Here is a 17,729-nt window from a genome sequence, read left to right as displayed (position 1 = left end):
GGGTGCTCAGGTCCCCAGCCCCGCCAGCCCCGAGCACGCAGTGCCCCCACAGTCACACCCTCATGCTTGGACACGGTGCCCCGACAGCCCCGACAGCCTCGTCCACCCGCGTAGGTGGCTTGTCAGGGCGGGCCCTGGGCCCGGGAGGGCGGGGCACCCCGGGAGCCTTAAAGGGCTCTCCAGATCCCCACCCTGCCTCGGCCACCGCAGCTCCTCGCCATGGCAGAGACGGCTAAGCTCCAGCTGTTTGTTAAGGTGCCGCTGGGCTGGGAGGGAGGTCTGGGGAGGAGTGTGCCGTGCGGGGCCCCGGGGCTCTCTAGGGCGGGCGGTGGGTCTCCAAGGCAGCATCTGTGTCCCTTCCTCTGTGGTGGGCTCGGGCAGCCATGCAGAGGCTGAGCAAAGAGGGAGCAGGACCGGGGAAGGGCCCAGTGAGCTGTCCCCAAGGGCGTGGGGTGCTGACTCCCAGCCCTGGCTCCTGGACCCAGCCCAGCCCTCCTGGGGGAAAAGCCCCTCGGTGGGGACGCGACAATCAGGCAGCTGGAGGCCAAGGCCTACGTGGAGCTTGAGGTCAGTGAGGCAGGTGGGGGCTGGGCCAGGCAGCCCCGTGGGCGGTCACATCACTGCCCAGATCTGGGGTCCCCGTGCAGGGCTGCGAGGCCCTGGCCTCCTCCCCACTGTGGGAGGTGGGACAATGAGCGTGCTGGCACCCAGTGTCCAGTCCGGCAGGGTGAATCACTCAGAAAACAGCTCACTCGGCCCACCCCACCCTGTGACCCGCCTGTGGGGCCTGGAGACCAGCAGCCTGGCCTCTGCCCAGGCTCTGAGGATAAGGGTCAAGGGGCCAGGCTCCAGAGCTAGGGTCCCAGCCCCACGTCCCTGTGCCCCTCCCCAGCTCCCAGGGACCACGCCAAGGGCTCTCGCGTGTCGAGGTCATACCCAACCAAGCTGGAGCCCGGGATCATTCCAGGCTCTTGGCCCTGGGAGGCAGGGTCCCCTTTGGTGGGATTCTTAGGTCTGCTCTCTTCCCTGGCACCCTCTACTCCACGCGCCCCAGGCAAGCGAGGATGGTGAGAGCGTGGGACACTGCCCTTCCTGTCAGCGGCTCTTCATGGTCCTGCTCCTCAAGGGCGTGCCCTTCACCCTCACCACCGTGGACATCCGCAGGTGAGCCCCTTGCCCCCACCGGACCGCTGCCTGGTCCCTGGCCCTTCTGACCAGCAGCCTCCCCACCTGCCTCATGCCCACAGGTCCCCGGATGTGCTTAAGGACTTCGCTCCCGGCTCGCAGCTGCCCATCCTTCTCCACGATGGCGACACCAAAACGGACACACTGCAGATCGAGGAGTTTCTGGAGGAGACGCTGGGGCCCCCCGAGTGAGGGCCCGGCCTGGCAGGAGGGGCGATGATGGGGCGCCCAGGGAGGGTGCTCCCAGGACAGAGCCCGGGAAGGATGCTGAGGGTCCCCGCAGGGAAGAGGGCCTGGCTCAAGGGTCTGACCACAGATCCCCTACTTCCCCGCAGATTCCCCAGCCTGGCGCCCCGCTACCGGGAGTCCGCCACGGCGGGCAACGACGTCTTTCACAGGTTCTCCGCCTTCATCAAGAACCCGGTGCCCACGCAGGACGATGGTGAGGAGGGTCAGGAGCGCCGCGAGGGTGGGGGGAGCTGGCCCAGGCCGGGCCTCACCGCGCCCTCCCCCCCGCCCCCCCCCCCCCCCCAGCCCTGTACCAGCTGCTGCTGCGCGCCCTCACCAGGCTGGACAGCTACCTGCGCGCGCCGCTGGAGCACGAGCTGGTGCGGGAACCGCAGCTTGGCGAGTCGCGCCGCCGCTTCCTGGACGGCGACCAGCTCACGCTGGCTGACTGTAGGCTGCTGCCCAAGTTGCACATCGTGGACGTGAGTGCCGGGCCTGGGCGCGGAGCGCGGGGGGCGCCCCCCACAAGGCCCTGACCGCGCCACGCCCCTCGCCCACAGACGGTGTGCGCGCACTTCCGCGGGGCGCCCATACCCGCCGAGCTGCGCGGCGTCCGCCGCTACCTGGACGGCGCGCTGCAGGTGAAGGAGTTCAAGTACACGTGTCCACACAGCGCGGAGATCCTAGCGGCTTACCGGACGGCGGTGCGCCCCCGCTAGCCGCCGCCCCCTCTACCGCCACCCCCTGCCCCCTCTTCTACAGCCCCATAAACGCATCTCTGCCCCAGCAAGCATGCCCGGACGTCCGAGGGACCAGAGGGCCCTTGACTTCTGCCACCCCCAAAACCCCCCCCACGGGACACTCCGTCCCCACAACAGCCTGGAATGATGGGCAGAGAACCCAGTGGGTGGCTCTGCTCCACTCACCCTGTCGGGGGCGGGGGCGGGACTAGACTGGGCTCCCGAACCAGTCAGGCCAGGGTGGAGCTGCAGGACGGCCAAGAAGGGTGGGGACCAGAGCCCACACTGGGCGCCTAGAGGCTCCAGGTCGGTGGGTGGGGCCGGCCCACATTCCTCAGCCCTTCCCCAGGCGGCAGGCCACCACCCCCCAGCTTCCACACGGCCGGCCGTCCGCGGTGTGGGACACCGGTGGCTGTGCCTGTTGGGTGAGGTCTGGAAGAGTGAAGTGTGTGGAGTGGAGGGGCCGGCAACAAGTTCCAACCTCGAGGAGCCCTGACCTGCCTTCCAGTCCCTCTCCGCTCCTTCACGAACCGGGCAGGGGCAGCTGGGTGCGCCTGGAGAGAGTGGTGCTCCCCCCACCCCCACCCCCACCCCCCAGGCGGCGTGGAAGCCGGCCCATCCGCTTACACACTGCGGCCCGAGCCAGATCGCAGGCCCAGGGAGACCCCTGATCCCTCTCCCCCGGCCAGACCCCAGGAGCCAGAGCATGGCTGTTTCCTCCACCTGAGGAAGCCATTTATTTAAGGGGGAAGGGGTCCGAGGCGCAGGTTTGTTCCCCTCTGGCAGCAGGACGGGCTGTGGGGTCTCAGGGGCTGTCCCCACCGCGTGAGCAGACTCCTGGCAGGGTCACACTCTGTGCTGCGCCTTCAGGGGCTGTCAAAGTCTACACCACTGGCTGGTTTCTTACTGGGAGAGAAGAGGAAGAGACACTATGGTTTTACGGAGGGAGGGGCAGGGGTCCAGGGCTTGGCCAGGGACACAGGAGGGAGGGGCAGGGGGTGAGTACCTCTTGAAGCCAGGGTTGATGAGGGACTCTCCTGGGCACCGCCTCCTGACCCCAAGTCCAGGGCCGCCTCTCTGAGGGTCGGGGTCTGAGGGCAACAGGACGGGACGGGGCTTCCTGAGTCGGTAGAATTCCAGAGCCACAGCCCCCTCTCCGTGCACATGCTGTCTTTGGGGCCCGACTCTTGTTCTGGGGAAGGGGAGTCACAGAGGGAGGAGGAGCACAGCCCCCACCTGAGTCCCAGGTGACAGGCCTTACCTGGTAAGAAGAACTGAGGCCCTGCCAGACAAGGGCTCTTTTTGGGGCTGGCGGCTGCCGCCTGCAGGCCTGGGGAAGAAAGCCAGGAATGGAGGCACGAGCAGGGGGACCCTAGTGAAGATTCGGGGTACCTGCTCCCCACCCCACCTGCCAGCTGCCTCTTCAAGTTGCACACTTGCTCTGCCAGACCCAGCGTCAGTGCCTGCAACCTGGAGGCTGCCTCTGGGCCCGGCACCTTGGAGAGCTCAAAATCCAGGGCCCAGGGCCCCCCGGAAAGGGTTAGGGATGCTCCATCCTCCCGCAGGGCGAAAGTCACAGCTTGCTGCTCACAGGCCGCCCTAGGAAAGGAGGTGTGTCGAGTGCGGTGTCCAGACCCCCAGCTCCACACCCACCCTTCCTTCCCTGCTCAGGGACTCACCTGAACCGGGGGGTGATCTCCTCAGCCGCACTCAGGCCCAAACGGGCTTTCTGCAGGGCACAGGGGCTGGTCACCAGCTGCCCAAGACTCCGGAACCGCCCCAAAGCTGCCTGACGGAGGGCCACCCAGGACCCCGCGCCAATCTTAGGGCTACAGTTACAAAGCTGGGGGAAGGGTGTCCAGACCCCCCCAACCCACCCCTACCGCGATCCCAGACCGCCCCCTGCGATCCCAGAGGTGGTCCGCACTGCAGGTACGGAGTGCCGGGGGCTTCCAGGCCTGCCCGGGAGCCCCGATACCCACGAGGGCCTCCAGGCTGTCCGCCGTGAAGCAGGTGCTCCAGAGTTCCGCGGCGTCCGTCACACTGTGGGGGGAGGGGCTGTCAGGCGGAACGGCCCGCAGAACTGTCGGCGCCCCCAGCGCCCCGCGCTCCTCGCCAGCCACTTACTAGAGGTTGAAGCCGCCGCGGCCTCCGTCCTCGCTTCCCTCCCCCTCGCAATAGCACACGAAGCGCGGGGGCCCGGGCCCCGGCGGCAGCGTGCAGAGAGGCGGCGGCACCATAGCACCGCGGCCGCGGCAGGGACACCGCCCGGGAGGCTGCGGGCCCCAAGGCGCCTGCGCGGGAGGACGGCTCCGAAGCCGGGGGCGGGGCTTACGGCCCAGGTCCCGCCCCGAAGACCCAGGCCCTTCGCGCCGGCGGCGGGGCCTGGGGGCGGGCTGGAGGGGCGGGGCTCGGTCTCCGGCGGGCGGGGTCCCCCGGGCGGGCCTGTTCCCGGTGCGGTTCCCGCGTCCGCGCGGAGGCCTGCGCGCCTACGGCGCGCGGAGACCGCGGTTCCCTCCCCCGCCGCTTCGCCCCCTGCTGGTCCCAGCGGCCTCGTCCTGCCTTCCGCACCTGCTGTCGCCCTTCCCGAGATACTATCTCACGTGGTCTTTAGACGCGCAAACTTTCCTAACGCCGAACCGCAGCGGGTCGGAATACGACCATGAATTAAGCGTGGCGGCCAGCGCACGAGGCTCCCGGCACTCATCCATCCATCCCCTCCTTTGTGCCTCCCGTTGTCCTAGCCTTGAGCACTTTGCTTAACAGACAAGGTCTCTGGTCGCCTGGAGCTTGTGAGATCTAATGGATTGGACAGATAATAAACGAAACATGAAACTCTCGGGTAGTCCACGTGCGATCGGAGCTGTGTGACCCCGGGGAATCGAGGGATGATGGTGACGCGCCAGGATGCGGGATCCCAGGCAGAGGGGCAGCCACTGCAGACGCCAGAGGAAGGCACAGAACGGTTCTGCTCAAGGCCTCGCCAGAGGGTCAGGGTGACCACAGGGCGGTGGTGGGGAGGGCTGAGGCTGGGCCTGTAGGCCGCGCTGCTGATGTTGTCCTGCCCCTCCCCCCCCCCCCCCCACCGTGTGCCTCCTATGGCCCAGCCTGACCCTCCCTTACGGCCCCCTGGGTGACAGCCTCGGTGACCCTCCCTTACCGTCCCCTTGGTCCCCTCAGACTCACATGCTTCCTTTGGGGCTTCAGTGAAGTGCCAGCTTCTCAGTCTTCCTCAGTCACCTGACACAAAGTGTCGCAGCCTGCCCACTACCTCCAGTCCTCTCTCCTGTTTTGTGTACTTGCTTCCCAGCCCTGTCACTAGATAAAGTACCTCTGGCCACTTACTGTGGCAGCAGACTGTGAGACGGCCCCAACCGGGCCGGCCTCCTGTGTCTGCCCCATTGTGGTCCGGTCGAGTAACTTGCCCCTGGCCAGTAGACTGGAGCGATGGGCTGCCCATTCTTTCTCCACACGTGGCACAGGACCAAGGCCTGGCAACAACTAGTGAAGGGCTGGCATGCAGACCCCCTCCTGGCCGAACCTTCTGGGGAGAACACAACCCTGGCCTGTGGCTTGACCACGGCCTTGTGGGAACTCTTGTGCCAGAGGCCTTAGATCACCCAGGACCAGATTCCTGACCCTCACAAATGGGGGGTAATACATGCTTCTTGTTTCCAGCCAGGGAATTGGGGGGTAATCTGTTATCAGCAGGAGGGAACTAATGCATTTTTCATCCTGTTTATGGTGGTTCCCCCAGAGGTCCGTGGAGGGGGGGACTTCACGTCTGTTTCACTAGCCTCGTCTTCAGGGCTTAAACATTGCATTCAGTAGATATTGTGAATGAGAGAATGCAGAGTGGGGGGCTGCTGGAGGGCTTAAGCAGGGGCGGAGTGGGGAGGGGCACAACTGATTTATTTGTAGAAGGCCCACATTGAGTGCCAGGAGGAGAAACAGCTGAGGGCTGCACGGGTGGAGGTGGGGGTGCAGGGAGAGTAGCAGAGGGCTGCTGAGAATCCCTCAGGGCAGAGCTGACTGAGGCTGGAGGCGGGGGGAGGGTTTGCTCAGAGTGGAGGTGGACAGGGGTGAGGTGAGGGGGGTAGGGCTCACAGGTGCCCCTGTCTGTGGGTGGTGTGGGCACGCCCTTCCCCAAGGTCGCTGGGCCGAAGCAGGTTTGGAGAGAGCCTGGGGGCCACTCCTTTGCTGTAGGAACTCCGCGACATGTCGGTGTCTGAAGGGGATGCTGAAGTCTACTGTGTACCCAAGACTCCGGAGGAGGGTCAGGTGTGGCAATGGGAGTGTGGGGCCACCAGCCCCCAGGACACCCTTAAACATTGCTTCCTCTGGGCACAGTGCCAGGGGCCTGGGGGAATGTTTCCAGGGAGAATGCGGCACACTCAACGGAGTCCCCCAAAGTTACTGGCAACGGTCAATGGCAGCTTGTGTGGAAGAGGGCTTTTTGCCAATGTGGTTACGGATCTTGAGATGGGGAGATTTTCCTGGATTATCCAAATGCTGTCATAGATGTCCTTAGAGGTGGAAAGAGATTTCACTAAGAGGACACTAAAGCCTCTGGAGGGAACGCGGCCCTGACAACATGGTAATTTCCGCCCAGGGGCACAGATTTTGGACTTTGGGCCTCCAGAACTGTGAGGAGGTAAATGTTACGTTTTAAGCCACCAAGTTTGTGATAATTGGCTACAGCGGCCACAGGAAACCAATACAAGACCTGAGCCGAGGAGTTCAAAACATGGTAAGAAAACCGAAAGATCTGTTTTCATTTTAGACACAAGGGTATAGAAAATGTAACTTACCAGCCCATCTTCCTGCAGGGAGCAATCTTCTTTAATGTGGGTGTGGGTACGTGTGGATATCTGGGAGCCAGGTAGGTGGGGAAGGGAAAGGACACTGGAGGGAGTGGGGGGGGCAGGGGGAAAAGGGTGGCCTCTCACCCCAGGGCATACAGGGCTGAAGCCTGAGAGCTGGGAGAGGAGCGCTCCTGGCAGGGGCAGCTGTGCTCTGAGGCAGGCGTGGGGCCAGCATGTTCAGGGTGGTCAGAAGGAAAGATGGGAGGGGATGGGGTCAGAGGTGGGCGGATCGGGGAGGGCCTTCTTTTTTTTTAAGTTAAAAAAAATTGTTTTTAACTTTTATTTATTTTGAGAGAGAGAGAGTGAGCAGGGGAGAGACAGAGAGAGGGAGACAGAATCCCAAGCAGGTTCCGTGCTGCCAGCACAGAACCTGATGCAGGACTCTAACTCAGGGACCATGAGATCATGACCTGAGCTGAAATCAAAAGGCAGATGCCCAACCGTCTGAGCCACCCAGGCGCCCCAGGGAGGGCCTTCTTGGCCAGCTAAGGAGTTTGGCTTTTCCTGTCGGGGAGATGGGACCCCCTGGGGGCGGTTGGGAGCCCAGCAGGGAACGAGCTGATCCAGCCGAGGAATTCCGTGGCTTCGGGGCGGGGGAACTGGCTGAGGACTGCCCCCGTGTGGTCTGAGCGGGTGGTGCAGGACGACATGAGCCCCTAGTGGATATGTTGGTGCTGGGGGCACAGCCCTTCTGGGTTCCTGAGGGGTCCTATGGGGCTGCCCCACCCCAGAAGAGGGCCGCCCCCCCTGGAAAAGGTGTCCATAAGGCCACGGGGGGGCAATCTGCATCTCCCCACTCCGGCCCTTCCCAGGGGACCTGGGGGGGGGACAGCGGGGGAGGGCAGGACCACCGGAGCCTGGTGGCCAAGCTTCCTGCACCGCTTGCCAGGGGAGCGCATCCCCACGTCTCCACCTTAAACCCTTGTTGCTGCCGTGACAGCCTTTGTCCTTCTCCTCTGGGTCCATATGGAAGGTGAGTGACAACAGATAAATCAATCCCTCCATCCGCTAATTTATCACCTGGAGCTCGGACAGTATCTCTCAGCAGACGCCTCCCTAGGTGGGCAGACAGCACCTTGCCTGTCAAGAGGGTGGGACGGTGAGCTCACAGGTCACACATGTGGGAGGGGGCTGGCTCTCTGGGCCTTCCCACACACTCTTCCCCATCCCCAGGGCTTGACTTCCAGACTGGTGTTGTGCTGGGGGCGGGGGGGGGGGGGGAAGACCGTGTCCCCAGGTGGGCCAGAGGCTGGCATGTGGGTTGGGGCAGCCAAGGTGCCCAGGTGTTGGGTGCAGGTGTGGAGGGGCTGTCTGGGGCCCCCAGAGGGTGACCTCCCAGCCCAGAAGGGCCCCAATCAAGGCAGCAAATTGGGCAGGACAGGGCTGTGTTTTTAATTAAAAATGTCCAACCAGGGGCGCCTGGGTGGCTCGGGTGGTTAAGCGTCGGACTCTTGGTTTCGATTCAGGTCACGATCTCACAAAATGTGAGATCGGGGCCGAGATGGGCTCTGCACTGACAGTGTGGAGCCTGTTTGGGACTCTCTCTCTCTCTGTCTCTCTCTCCCTCCCTCTCTCTCTGCCCCTCCCCCACTTGCACTCTCTCTCAAAATAAAAAACTGAAAAAAAAAAAAAAAAAGAGCAGCGATATTATCCTACCCAGACACAATGGCAGGACAGAGTTTTGTGCATACGCCGCTTTCCTCTGGCTCTGGGTCAGGGGAAGTGCGGGACGGAGCAGCTCAGATACCTGCTCTGTGCTGTGGAAGGAAGGGTCCCAAAGGCCCAGGAGGTCCCCTGTGTCCGCGGGAGCTCTGGGTGGCCGCCCGGGGCTGGGCTGCTGAGGCTGGTGCCCTGGTGCGTGGGGAGGGGGAGCGAGTGGCAGGAAGGCCCCTGCGATGCCCTGGTCAGTCTGGATGAGCTTGCCTCCCTTGGAGCAGAGCCTCGGCTCCTTCCAGGCCAAGTGCCTGCCCAGCCCCGCAGAGCTCTGCTCGGCCTAGCGAGGGGTCCCACCCTGTGCCCGGAAACCACCGTGGAGGGTCAAGAAATGCAGAGCCATGGGCTTTAGGAGAGTATTTATTGTGCGGGGGATGGGTGGCGGAGAGAAACGGTGTGCTCCTGGGGGAAGGCCCCGTACAGCATGGCCCCCAACGGGCACTCCTGGGAGGACTCTTTCCTGCAAACAAGGGGGCAGGTGTAGTGGGGTGAGTGCCGTCTTCTCGCCCCCTCCTGCCCTCCCTGGGCCCAGCCCCAGGGCCCCTCTGTCCCTGCCCACTGCTGTCCGCTGTCCCACCCTGATTCTATGGTTCCCACCCCCCTGCCACCTGCTCCTGGCAGGAGGGCCCCCACAGTTCAGCCTTCTGCCTAAGAGGGGTCTCCATGGGTCTCAGGGCACCGGGCGCTGCGTGCTGTGGGGACTGGTGTCCAGGCCGGCCCGAGCACTCACCTAGGAGAAGGCGCCAGCACACTGGTCTGTGGGAGAGAGTGGGGTCTGAGGAACCAGCCAGAGGCCCCTTCCCCAGGGGGGGAGGCCCCCAACCGCCCCTGAGGAGCCAAGCCTCCCTGCCTGCAATCCCCTTCGGAGAGGCCACTGGCCAGGGCACTGGCCCGCCCTCTTCTGGCCCAGATAGGTCTGGTGCTTGTCCCACACCTGGGGGGAGTGGTGCTCCCAGTCTGAGTCTCCTGCAGCCCTGAGCTGGCTCGGGGACAGCACTCACCGGACTGGGGCAGCAGGGCGCCCTGGCTGGGGTTTAGGCCCACTTGGGGTGCCAGCTGCTGCATTTTCTGGGCACCTTCAGGAAACAGCTCCGGGGCGCGGGCTGAGGGCAGGGAGGGTTGGTGAGCAGAAGAGGGCAGGGTTGGGAGGCGGAGGGCGGTGGAAGGCGGGGTGGGGTGGGAGGCAAGGGGAGGAGGCACGGGGGTGGGGGGAGGGGTCCGGACCCCTCTACCACAGACACGGGGGTCCCCAGGAGACCCAGGGACACAGCGGTCCCGCCTGCCGTGGACCTGGAACTTGCTGGAATGTGTGCGTGGGCGGCAGTGCAGACGGACCTTGGGCACACGGCTCCCAGAGGAGCGGCCTGCGCCTGGTGACCAGTGGGGGGACGGGGGTGCTGGGAGCCCCTCCCCCCGGGACGCCCACCGTAGAGCTGCAGCCAGACGCTCCTGACGCCTGCCTTCCGGGTCTCCACGTAGAGCACGGCGAAGTGCTCGTAGTCGGTGCTCACCACCCGGATGTCAGTCTGCGCCATGGCTGAGGGGGAAGGGCCAGCTGAGCTGCCTCGGCCCGGGGCCCGCCCCCTGCCTCTCTCAGGAGCCCCCCGCCCCTGCCCAGCCTCACCCGCGTTGCTGAACTGCCCGTCAGCAGCCCCCTTCGTGAAGGTCGTGAGCATCTTCTGGCACCCGCCGTCGGGCCTGGGGAGGAGGAACCACGGCGTCCCCGAGGCCACCGCTTGGGGACTCTGACCCGTGGGGTGGGCCGGGGCCCAGGCCACCCCAGCACCCCTGTGCCCCCTCCCAGCGCTGCTTAGAGGTGAGGCAGCCCTCTAGGGGACAGGGGGCAGGCGTGAAGTACTTGGGGGAGCCCTACAGCCAGGACACGTGGGGTCTCCCCTTCAGACACACACACGCCCCAGGGACGATGCTCCTCCACGGCTGAGGCGTCTGCTGCGGCAGCCTGACCCCACCAGGGGCCTGGGACTAGCTCGCTAGTGTGCCAGGGACACCTGTGTTCTCAGTGGCTCACACTGGCCAGGTCTAAGGCCCAGTGTGAGGTGGGGTTTGTGGGGTCACTTACGTAGGGTACCCGAACTTGAGGGCCAGGTCACCGTTGTCCAGGGGGGTCACCAAGACCACGGGCATCTTTGTGTCGTCCTTGGAGTTCAGGAAGTCCTGGTCGTCTGAGGCCACCCCGACCACGTACCAGGTGCCCTGGAACTGCAGGGAGGGTGCGGGGAGAGCTGGGGCCCTGCGTCCTTATCAACCCTCACCCAGGTGGGGGGCGGGCAGCTGCAACTCCTCCCGGTTCCAGGCTCTGGGGAGCCGTGGTGGCCACAGGCCACAGAGCAGGCCTGCTGTCCTCCCCAGCCCAGCCCGTGCCCAGCTGATGGGGCGGGTGGAGGGGGCTGTCCCCCCTGTCCCCCTGACTTGAGCTGAGCCGGGACCGGAGGATCCCCAGGGGCTCCCCTGGCCCTCCAGCCTCTCTGCGGGTCATGCACGCCCCGGATGGCGAGGCAGGGCAGGTAATTCGCGAGGAGGAGGGGCTGCCAGGACCCACCTGGCTGGCATCGAAGTTGGCCTGGATGGGGACCTGGCCCTGGCCTAGGGACAGCCTGAGCAGGACAAAGAGGGAGCCGATGAGCAGGGCCTGTGGCATCTTGGAGGACGGTTCTCAGCAGGGGACCTGGGGTGGCTTCTCCTGTCCGGCATTTATGACCCCCAAGTGCGCTGGCGTGGCTGTCTGCTGGCCTGGGACCAAGCCCACTGAGCTAGGCTCGGATGGGGTTGTGCCCAGCTGCCCCGCCCATGCCCGGCGGCGTTTCCTGCTGGGGAGGCAGCAGGTACTTGGATGCAGGGGGAGGAGAAGTTCTGGCAGGCTTTCCGAGGTGTCTGCCCCCAGCTCTCTGCTCACACATACCCCCCCACCCAGTCCCCTCCTCCGGGAAGGCTGCCAAGAAGCTCCCCGTCACATCTGAGCCTCACAGCCCCTGGTGCCTCTGTAGGGCCAGGCTGAGGTTTGCCCATGGGGGGCGGTGCAGGGGATCCTGCCAGGAGGGCTCCGGACAGGGCCTGAGGGGTGGCAGACGGCAGGAGGTGGGGGCAGGGCCGGGCAGGGAGACGGTGCTCCGGGGCCCAGCGCTGGCTGTGGCGCCCGGGGTCTGGCGAACGGGCAGGGCTGTGTACTCTCGACGCCCAGGCCGGAGAACGGGGGACTGGAGGCGCTACAGTAGCCAGAGAGGACGTGAGGTTGTCCGGTGGGCAGCCCACCCTCCGGGGCAGCCCAGGGTGGGGGGCGTGGATGCCGAAGCCACCTTCCTCTCTGTCCTCTGGTAACACTGGTCCCTACCCCGTGTTCTAATCCCACACCTTCAAAAGTCCATCGGGTACAGAGCTCCCCTGGGCCTCAGGCCTCTCCGGGCTCGGGGTGAGGGGGCCAAGGGCACCTGCCTGGGGAGTAGGAGATGACGGGGCACCACCCAGAACCGGCCAGCAGGAGGGGCCGTGCTGCGGTCAGAGCCCAGCCTGCGCTGGGTGGGGGACGTGAGGGCGCCTCTCCGTAGCGGTCCTGACTCCGGGCCCGCCCACCGGGACCGAACACCAGTGCGCCCTTGCCCGGAGTCCGAGATTTTACAGACAGGAAGGGGAGACTGAGGCCCAAAGTGTGGGGGGTGCGTGCGGTCAAGTCCCCAGGGAGCTGGCCGGAGCCAGGCCCAGGGCCCAGAGCGGCGAGGACTGCAGGAAACACAGGCAACAGCTGGATTGTTGACTTGCTTCTGGAGTTTATTCTCAGAGCCGGGATAAAGTCTGAGGGGGCAGAGGTGGTGGCAGGGAGGAGCCAGGACTGGGTGCTTGGGGATCCCGCAGGAAAGAGCAGAGCAGGGCGCGATGGCCAGGTCCTGGGGGCTGGGGTCGCCTGGCAGAGAGAGCGGCACCCGTGGGTGGGGCGGGCAACACCAGCTCTCCCACCCCCAGGGTGCCCAGGTTCCTCTTTACTCCCGGGAATCTCACGGAATTCCCGGGGGAAGCCCCCCCGCCTGGGAAAGCCCCCGGGACCACCCTGGGGTGGTGGGGTGGGTGATGGCAGGTACGAAGCCAGCCCACAGCCCACCACACTCACCTATCTGTGCTCCTCCATGCACCGGTCTGCCAAGAAAGAACCCGGGGCCGTGGTCAGCACCCCACGCCTGGGGCCACTTCCCCACCTGGCCCCCTCCCTGCAGCCCTGGAGAGCGGTCTCAGTGGAGCCCCCCCAAAACTGCTGGGTCCGTCACACTTCAGCACTCTCTCCCCTCCTCCCAACAAAGAGGGGTCGTGCCCCCAGCTGGGCCCAGAGCAGGCTGCCTGCCTCAGGGGCCCGTGGGCGCTCCGCCCAGTGCGGCTGCCCCCCCCCACCCCCCCCCGCCATGTTCCCATAGCACCGCTGCCCTCCACAGGCATCCCAGCCCACTGGTTCTGTTTCTGGGGCCCGTTTCCCACCAGGCTACGGACCCCTGTGTCCTGAGGGCCGCCCAGGGGCCTAGAACACCGCGGCTGCTTGGTGAAACTGGGCCGGCGGGTGGGGGGGGGGGGGTGCTGTTCCTGGAGAAGGAGTATCTTCCTGTGCTGCGCCCAGGGCTGCAGGCCAAGGTCACAGGGTGAGGACAGACTGCCCCCACTCTGGAGGCCACAGTGTGCCGGTCCGTGGGCGGTCTGACCGGATGCACTCCACCCCTCAGCCTCCCTTGAATCAGGAGACTTGCCTGCCTCAAATCTGACCTTAATCCTCTTCCCATGAGATTAGCAGCCCCCCTCACCGGTCTTGGGCAGGAAGACAATGGCATCCTCTGTGAAGCCCCGGGTCTTGGCAAAGGTGCTGAATTTCTCCTTTACCTCAGCCCTTGGGGTCTGGGTGCGGCCTGGGGCAGGAAGGAGAAGCCACTGGCCTCAGTCGGGGAAGGTCTCTGCTGCCCCCACCCCTGCAGTTTAGGGACCCGCCCCTTGAGACCCCCATCTGTGGTCGGGTGGGCCTCCGGCCAGAGCGCGGGTCGCTGGCGTGGGGTACGTACTGTAGAGAGTGGCCATGTGGAAGTCCTGGCCCGGGCTTTTTGTGCCCGCCGTGTACAAAAGCGCGTACTCCTCATAGTCTGTCGCCACCACCCACACGTCGTGGGTGCTGCCCCAGTCTGGGAATCCAGGAGAGAATCCCAGTCAGGGGCCCTGTCCCCCAGCCTCTGGCCCGCTTCTGCCCGGGCTGGCTGTGGGAGGGAGCCAGGGACGATCCCCTCCCCCACGGGGACAGGCAGCCAGCCCCCAGCCTCCTGTCCGCACAGCCCCTGAGCCCTGCGGGGGTCCAGTGCATTCAAACCAGAAGTCCTAGGGGGTCAGCAGACAGAAAATTAGGGGCTCATGGTGCAGCCACAAACCTCTGGGCTAGAACGGGTCAGAACTGGGGAGAGACTTCCCAGTGGGAAGGCCTCCCCAAGGAAGGGGGTAGATGGTGGGGTGGGAAATGAAGAGGCGCCTGGCCCTGGTTCTGCAGAACTGTGGAGAGGTGTGAGGGGGGCTGGGGGGCTACCCCAGTGTGCTCTGTCTGGCCAGCAGAGCAGAGGCCCGCAGCAAAGATCTGGGGGAAATTCCATCATGGGGGCGGGCAGGGAGGGGCCTGGCGCTCAGCTCCAAAGAGGATCCAGTGTCCTAGAGACAGGGTTCCTGGTCCCCCACCCGGGAGCCTGGGGTCGATCGGGCCAGGCCTTGGGCTAGCTGACCCCGACCAAGGGGCCACCAGCCCACTCCGTGTACTGCTGGGGCAGGAGGGTTGCCCAGAGCCACCGCCTGCAGGTTGCCCAGGGCTGGACCCAGGGGTCCCCAGCAGGGGGGCCCCACTCACGGGGACTCGTGTAGCTGTAGCAGCCTGGGGTTTCCGCCGGCCGCAGCAGCAGGGTCCGGGTCTCACACTGGTCTTTCCTGTGGGCAGGTCACCAAAGGGGTCAGGGGTCAGGCCGGGGCTGTCCCTGGATCGTGACCGTGGGGCGGGGAGCTCTCGGCCCCCCGAAGCGCGCGCCGCCCCGCCCACCTGAGGAAGGTGGTGGTGAGGTTGAGGCCTCCTTCCGCGCTGGGGGCCACCACTGATATGCACATGGACAGCGCGTTCTTCTTCTCCCGGAACCAGCTCGAGTTGGAGGCGAGGCCCGAGGTGAACCAGCGCCCCAGGAACTGCGGCGAACGGACCCCGCCCGGGTCGGCCAGGACCCTCCTGGACCGACCTGGGTGGGGGCGCCCCTGCCCCTCCCCTCCGGTCTCCAGCCGGGCCCCGCCCCGGCCCCGCCCCCGGAGGCCCGTCACGCCCCCCGCCGTCCCCTCCGCTCGGCCGGGCTCCGTCGGTCGCGGGAGCGGGCGGCAGAGGGCGCCCCGGCCGTCCCTGGAGGGGTTGGGCGGCCGCGACGCCGGGGGAAGGGGCGCGGGGCGGGGCGCGTGGGCGGGAGGACCGACTGAGCGCGCCCGGGTTCCCGTGGCCCTCCCCGCGTGCCGTCCCCGTCGGCGCGCTCGCGCACGATGTGTCCTGAGACCCGGGTGTGGGACGTGTGCCTGCTTTCCTCCGGGCGTCGTGAGCTTAGAGGGGTGGCCGTGTTTGGACGGCGCACGCCCGCGCTCGGCCCGCGTGTCCGCAGGTGCCGTGTGCGCGCTCACGGACACAGGTCGGCCTCCGTGGCTCAGTTCTCTTGGTCGGCGAATTGCTTTAGGCCCAGGGAGGCGGGTGGTTCTCCCGCTCGGCCTCCTCCTTCGCTCAGCTCCCCTCTTCCCGGGAAGACATCTCGGCCCCCTGCGGAGCGCCCCCCTCCCCTCGCAGCGCCCTGTGCCGCCTTGGGGACTGGGCAGGGGAGCCTCTCACCTTGTCCTGTTGGAAGTTGGGCTGCAGGGAGACCTGGGCCTGGGCCCGCGTCTGCAGGACTCCCAGGACTCCCAGCAGGACCAGCCCCATCCACAGCGTGTGCAGAGCGGCCATTGTCCTGGAGCTGAATAGCCACCCGGGCCGGTGGTGCCAGCAGTGCGGGTGGAGTGAGGGAGCCGGCAGGAGGAGCAGAGGCCACTGGAGAGACCCCTATTTATGGGCCTGGCTTGGCCTCCACCCAGGGCCCAGGGACAGCCCACTGCAGGCTCGTGATGCTGGGGGAGGACAGAGCCGGGAGCCCAGCTGCAGGCTTGCCCCCCACACGGCTGCTTATGTAAGAGGCTCTGACCAGGACCCGCCTGGGCCCTGCCACCTGGGGCTGGGTTTGGGGCGGGGGTTGGGGGGGTTGCAGGCAGAGGCTCCTGCAAACTTCGTCCTCCCTCCAGTCCCCGCAGCCTGGATGGGGGTGGGGGCACGTGCCCCGGGGCCTCCGGCCACTTCTGGGCCCGGGACCCCCTCTCACAAGCCCTACCGTCATTCTGTCTCCAGGTCCAGGGACCCCGGGAGGGGACACTGTTCATACGGTATGAGTTTGGTCCTGGAAGGCCTGGCGGGCTGGGTGGTGACAGGAAACTTGGGCCCAGGTAAAGGAACCCAGTCTGCCCCTCAGTGCGGCCGGAGGGCCAGGTGTGCGGGGCATGGCTTCCCCACGGTCAGCTGTCGGGGCTCTGGCCTGTGGTCCCCTGGGTACCCTTCTCAGCCTGGGCCCCCCCTTCGTGCGGGGCCCGCCCACCAGTGTGGCCCAGCAGCACCACGTGAGACTGGGGGCAGTCCCTACCTAGGGCACCCACCGAGACCAGGGCTGCTCACGGCCACGTGCCTCCCCGCCAGCGCAGGACTCAGGGACACCCCCACCTTACAGAGAGGGCTGCTTCCAGAACTCACACGTGTCGCCTTGCCTCTGCTCCAGCCCAAGGTCACCCCAGGCCGGCGGGGTCTCAGCTCAGGGCCGAGTGGGGTCGACAGCGCTGACCAGCTATGAGTGGGTTGGGGGTGAGTGTCCCGAGGGAGGCGGGGAGCCTGGGCTCTGACCCTGGGAGAGAAGACGAACCAGGGCAGAGTTCCCGTGTGGGTGCAGACGCAGAGGGGCTGTAGGTGTGGCCCGTGGAGGACAGGAGGCTGTCATCTCCGGGCACAGGCCCAGCCCATTCAGGGGGTGCCGGCTCCTGTCCCAGGGCTTCTGCCCAGAAGCTGGGTTCTTGGCAGCCCTGGCCTCTGGCTTTGGAATGGCCCGGAGGCTGTTCAGAAATGATCAGAGGGAGGCACAGGGTCAGGTCAGCGCCCTAAATGGGACCAGCATGGGCACTGCCACCCACCTTGCGAGGGCAGGGGGGTGGGTACCAGGTCCGGGGATCCTGGCGATGTCAGGGCACCGGGCTTCCTGGCCCTGGCTAGACCCCTGCCACGGGACCATTGCAGGTGGCCGCGAGTGCCCTGGTGGGACTGGGCTCCCCTTCTGAGGCCGGGATCTCAAAACGGCTGGTGAAAACAGGTGTGGCCGTCCTGTGGGAAGGGCTGAGTGGCTGCGGGGAGGGCCCGGGACACCACAGGTCGGAGCCTGCCTCTTCTTCCCTCGGCACCTTTGCCCTGCAGCCCTGATGGAGGCCAGGGATGTGAGATTGGCGTGTGCCGCCCTTTGTCCCCCCTCCCCCGTGGCCCAGGAGTGCGGGAGCACAGGCTGGGGCTTATTGAGGGGGTACTGTGGAGCTACATCATCACGGCAGCCGGGGGAGCAGCTGGGTGGGCAGAGGCCAATGTGAGGGGGTGAGGTGGCAAGAGACAGGAGATGCCTAAGAGGGTGACTGGCAGCGGTGCAGGGGAGGGGGTGGGGGTGCAGGGGAGGAGGGGGGCGGTGCGGGGGAGGGGGGCAGCAGTGCAGGGGAGGGGGCGGGGGTGCAGAGGAGGAGGGGGGTGGTGCAGGGGAGGGAGGCAGCAGTGCAGGGGAGAGGGTGGGGGTGCAGGGGAGGGAGGCGGTGGTGCAGGGGAGGGAGGCAGCGGTGCAGGGGAGGGGGCAGAGGCAGGCCTGAGACTCCCACCCTTCCAGCCTGGCCTCCTGTACCTCAGGAG

General features: G+C 66.3%; 4 protein-coding genes across 7 annotated transcripts; 1 reads left to right on the top strand and 3 right to left on the bottom strand.

Annotated features, from left to right (window-relative positions):
* The first annotated feature begins 171 nt into the window (after positions 1-171).
* CLIC3 (chloride intracellular channel 3) lies at positions 172-2,894 on the top strand. Its single transcript, XM_042913725.1, has 6 exons — positions 172-255; positions 1,055-1,164; positions 1,248-1,373; positions 1,521-1,627; positions 1,720-1,895; positions 1,974-2,894. Exons 1-6 carry the CDS (start codon positions 220-222, stop codon positions 2,130-2,132), a joined length of 714 nt encoding a protein of 237 aa, XP_042769659.1. The 5' UTR covers positions 172-219; the 3' UTR covers positions 2,133-2,894.
* Positions 2,861-5,136, bottom strand: PAXX (PAXX non-homologous end joining factor). 4 transcript variants are annotated; one of them, XM_042913728.1, is made up of 7 exons: positions 4,281-5,040; positions 4,037-4,196; positions 3,833-3,882; positions 3,562-3,752; positions 3,415-3,483; positions 3,160-3,244; positions 2,861-3,055 (listed from the first exon to the last, which is right to left on the bottom strand). In XM_042913728.1, exons 1-7 carry the CDS (start codon positions 4,391-4,393, stop codon positions 3,037-3,039), a joined length of 687 nt encoding a protein of 228 aa, XP_042769662.1. In that variant the 5' UTR covers positions 4,394-5,040; the 3' UTR covers positions 2,861-3,036. The 4 variants fall into 4 exon arrangements, with proteins under 4 accessions (XP_042769662.1, XP_042769661.1, XP_042769663.1 ...); XM_042913727.1 differs by having other exon boundaries at positions 2,861-3,059; positions 4,281-5,015; XM_042913729.1 differs by having other exon boundaries at positions 2,861-3,059; positions 4,136-4,196; positions 4,281-5,013.
* Positions 5,137-9,078: 3,942 nt separating this feature from the next.
* Positions 9,079-11,592, bottom strand: LCNL1 (lipocalin like 1). The gene is made up of 7 exons (XM_042913732.1): positions 11,292-11,592; positions 10,812-10,951; positions 10,356-10,429; positions 10,158-10,268; positions 9,733-9,834; positions 9,462-9,487; positions 9,079-9,191 (listed from the first exon to the last, which is right to left on the bottom strand). Exons 1-6 carry the CDS (start codon positions 11,388-11,390, stop codon positions 9,462-9,464), a joined length of 552 nt encoding a protein of 183 aa, XP_042769666.1. The 5' UTR covers positions 11,391-11,592; the 3' UTR covers positions 9,079-9,191.
* Positions 11,593-12,493: 901 nt separating this feature from the next.
* On the bottom strand, positions 12,494-15,807 carry PTGDS (prostaglandin D2 synthase). The gene is made up of 7 exons (XM_042913731.1): positions 15,603-15,807; positions 14,787-14,926; positions 14,601-14,677; positions 13,780-13,896; positions 13,528-13,629; positions 12,852-12,877; positions 12,494-12,647 (listed from the first exon to the last, which is right to left on the bottom strand). Exons 1-6 carry the CDS (start codon positions 15,714-15,716, stop codon positions 12,852-12,854), a joined length of 576 nt encoding a protein of 191 aa, XP_042769665.1. The 5' UTR covers positions 15,717-15,807; the 3' UTR covers positions 12,494-12,647.
* Positions 15,808-17,729: the final 1,922 nt, after the last annotated feature.

The sequence above is a fragment of the Panthera leo genome, chromosome D4, assembly GCF_018350215.1.
Source record: "Panthera leo isolate Ple1 chromosome D4, P.leo_Ple1_pat1.1, whole genome shotgun sequence".
NCBI lineage: Eukaryota > Metazoa > Chordata > Mammalia > Carnivora > Felidae > Panthera > Panthera leo.
Note: the sequence above shows the minus strand (reverse complement) of the source record. Positions and strands in the feature narration are given on the sequence as shown.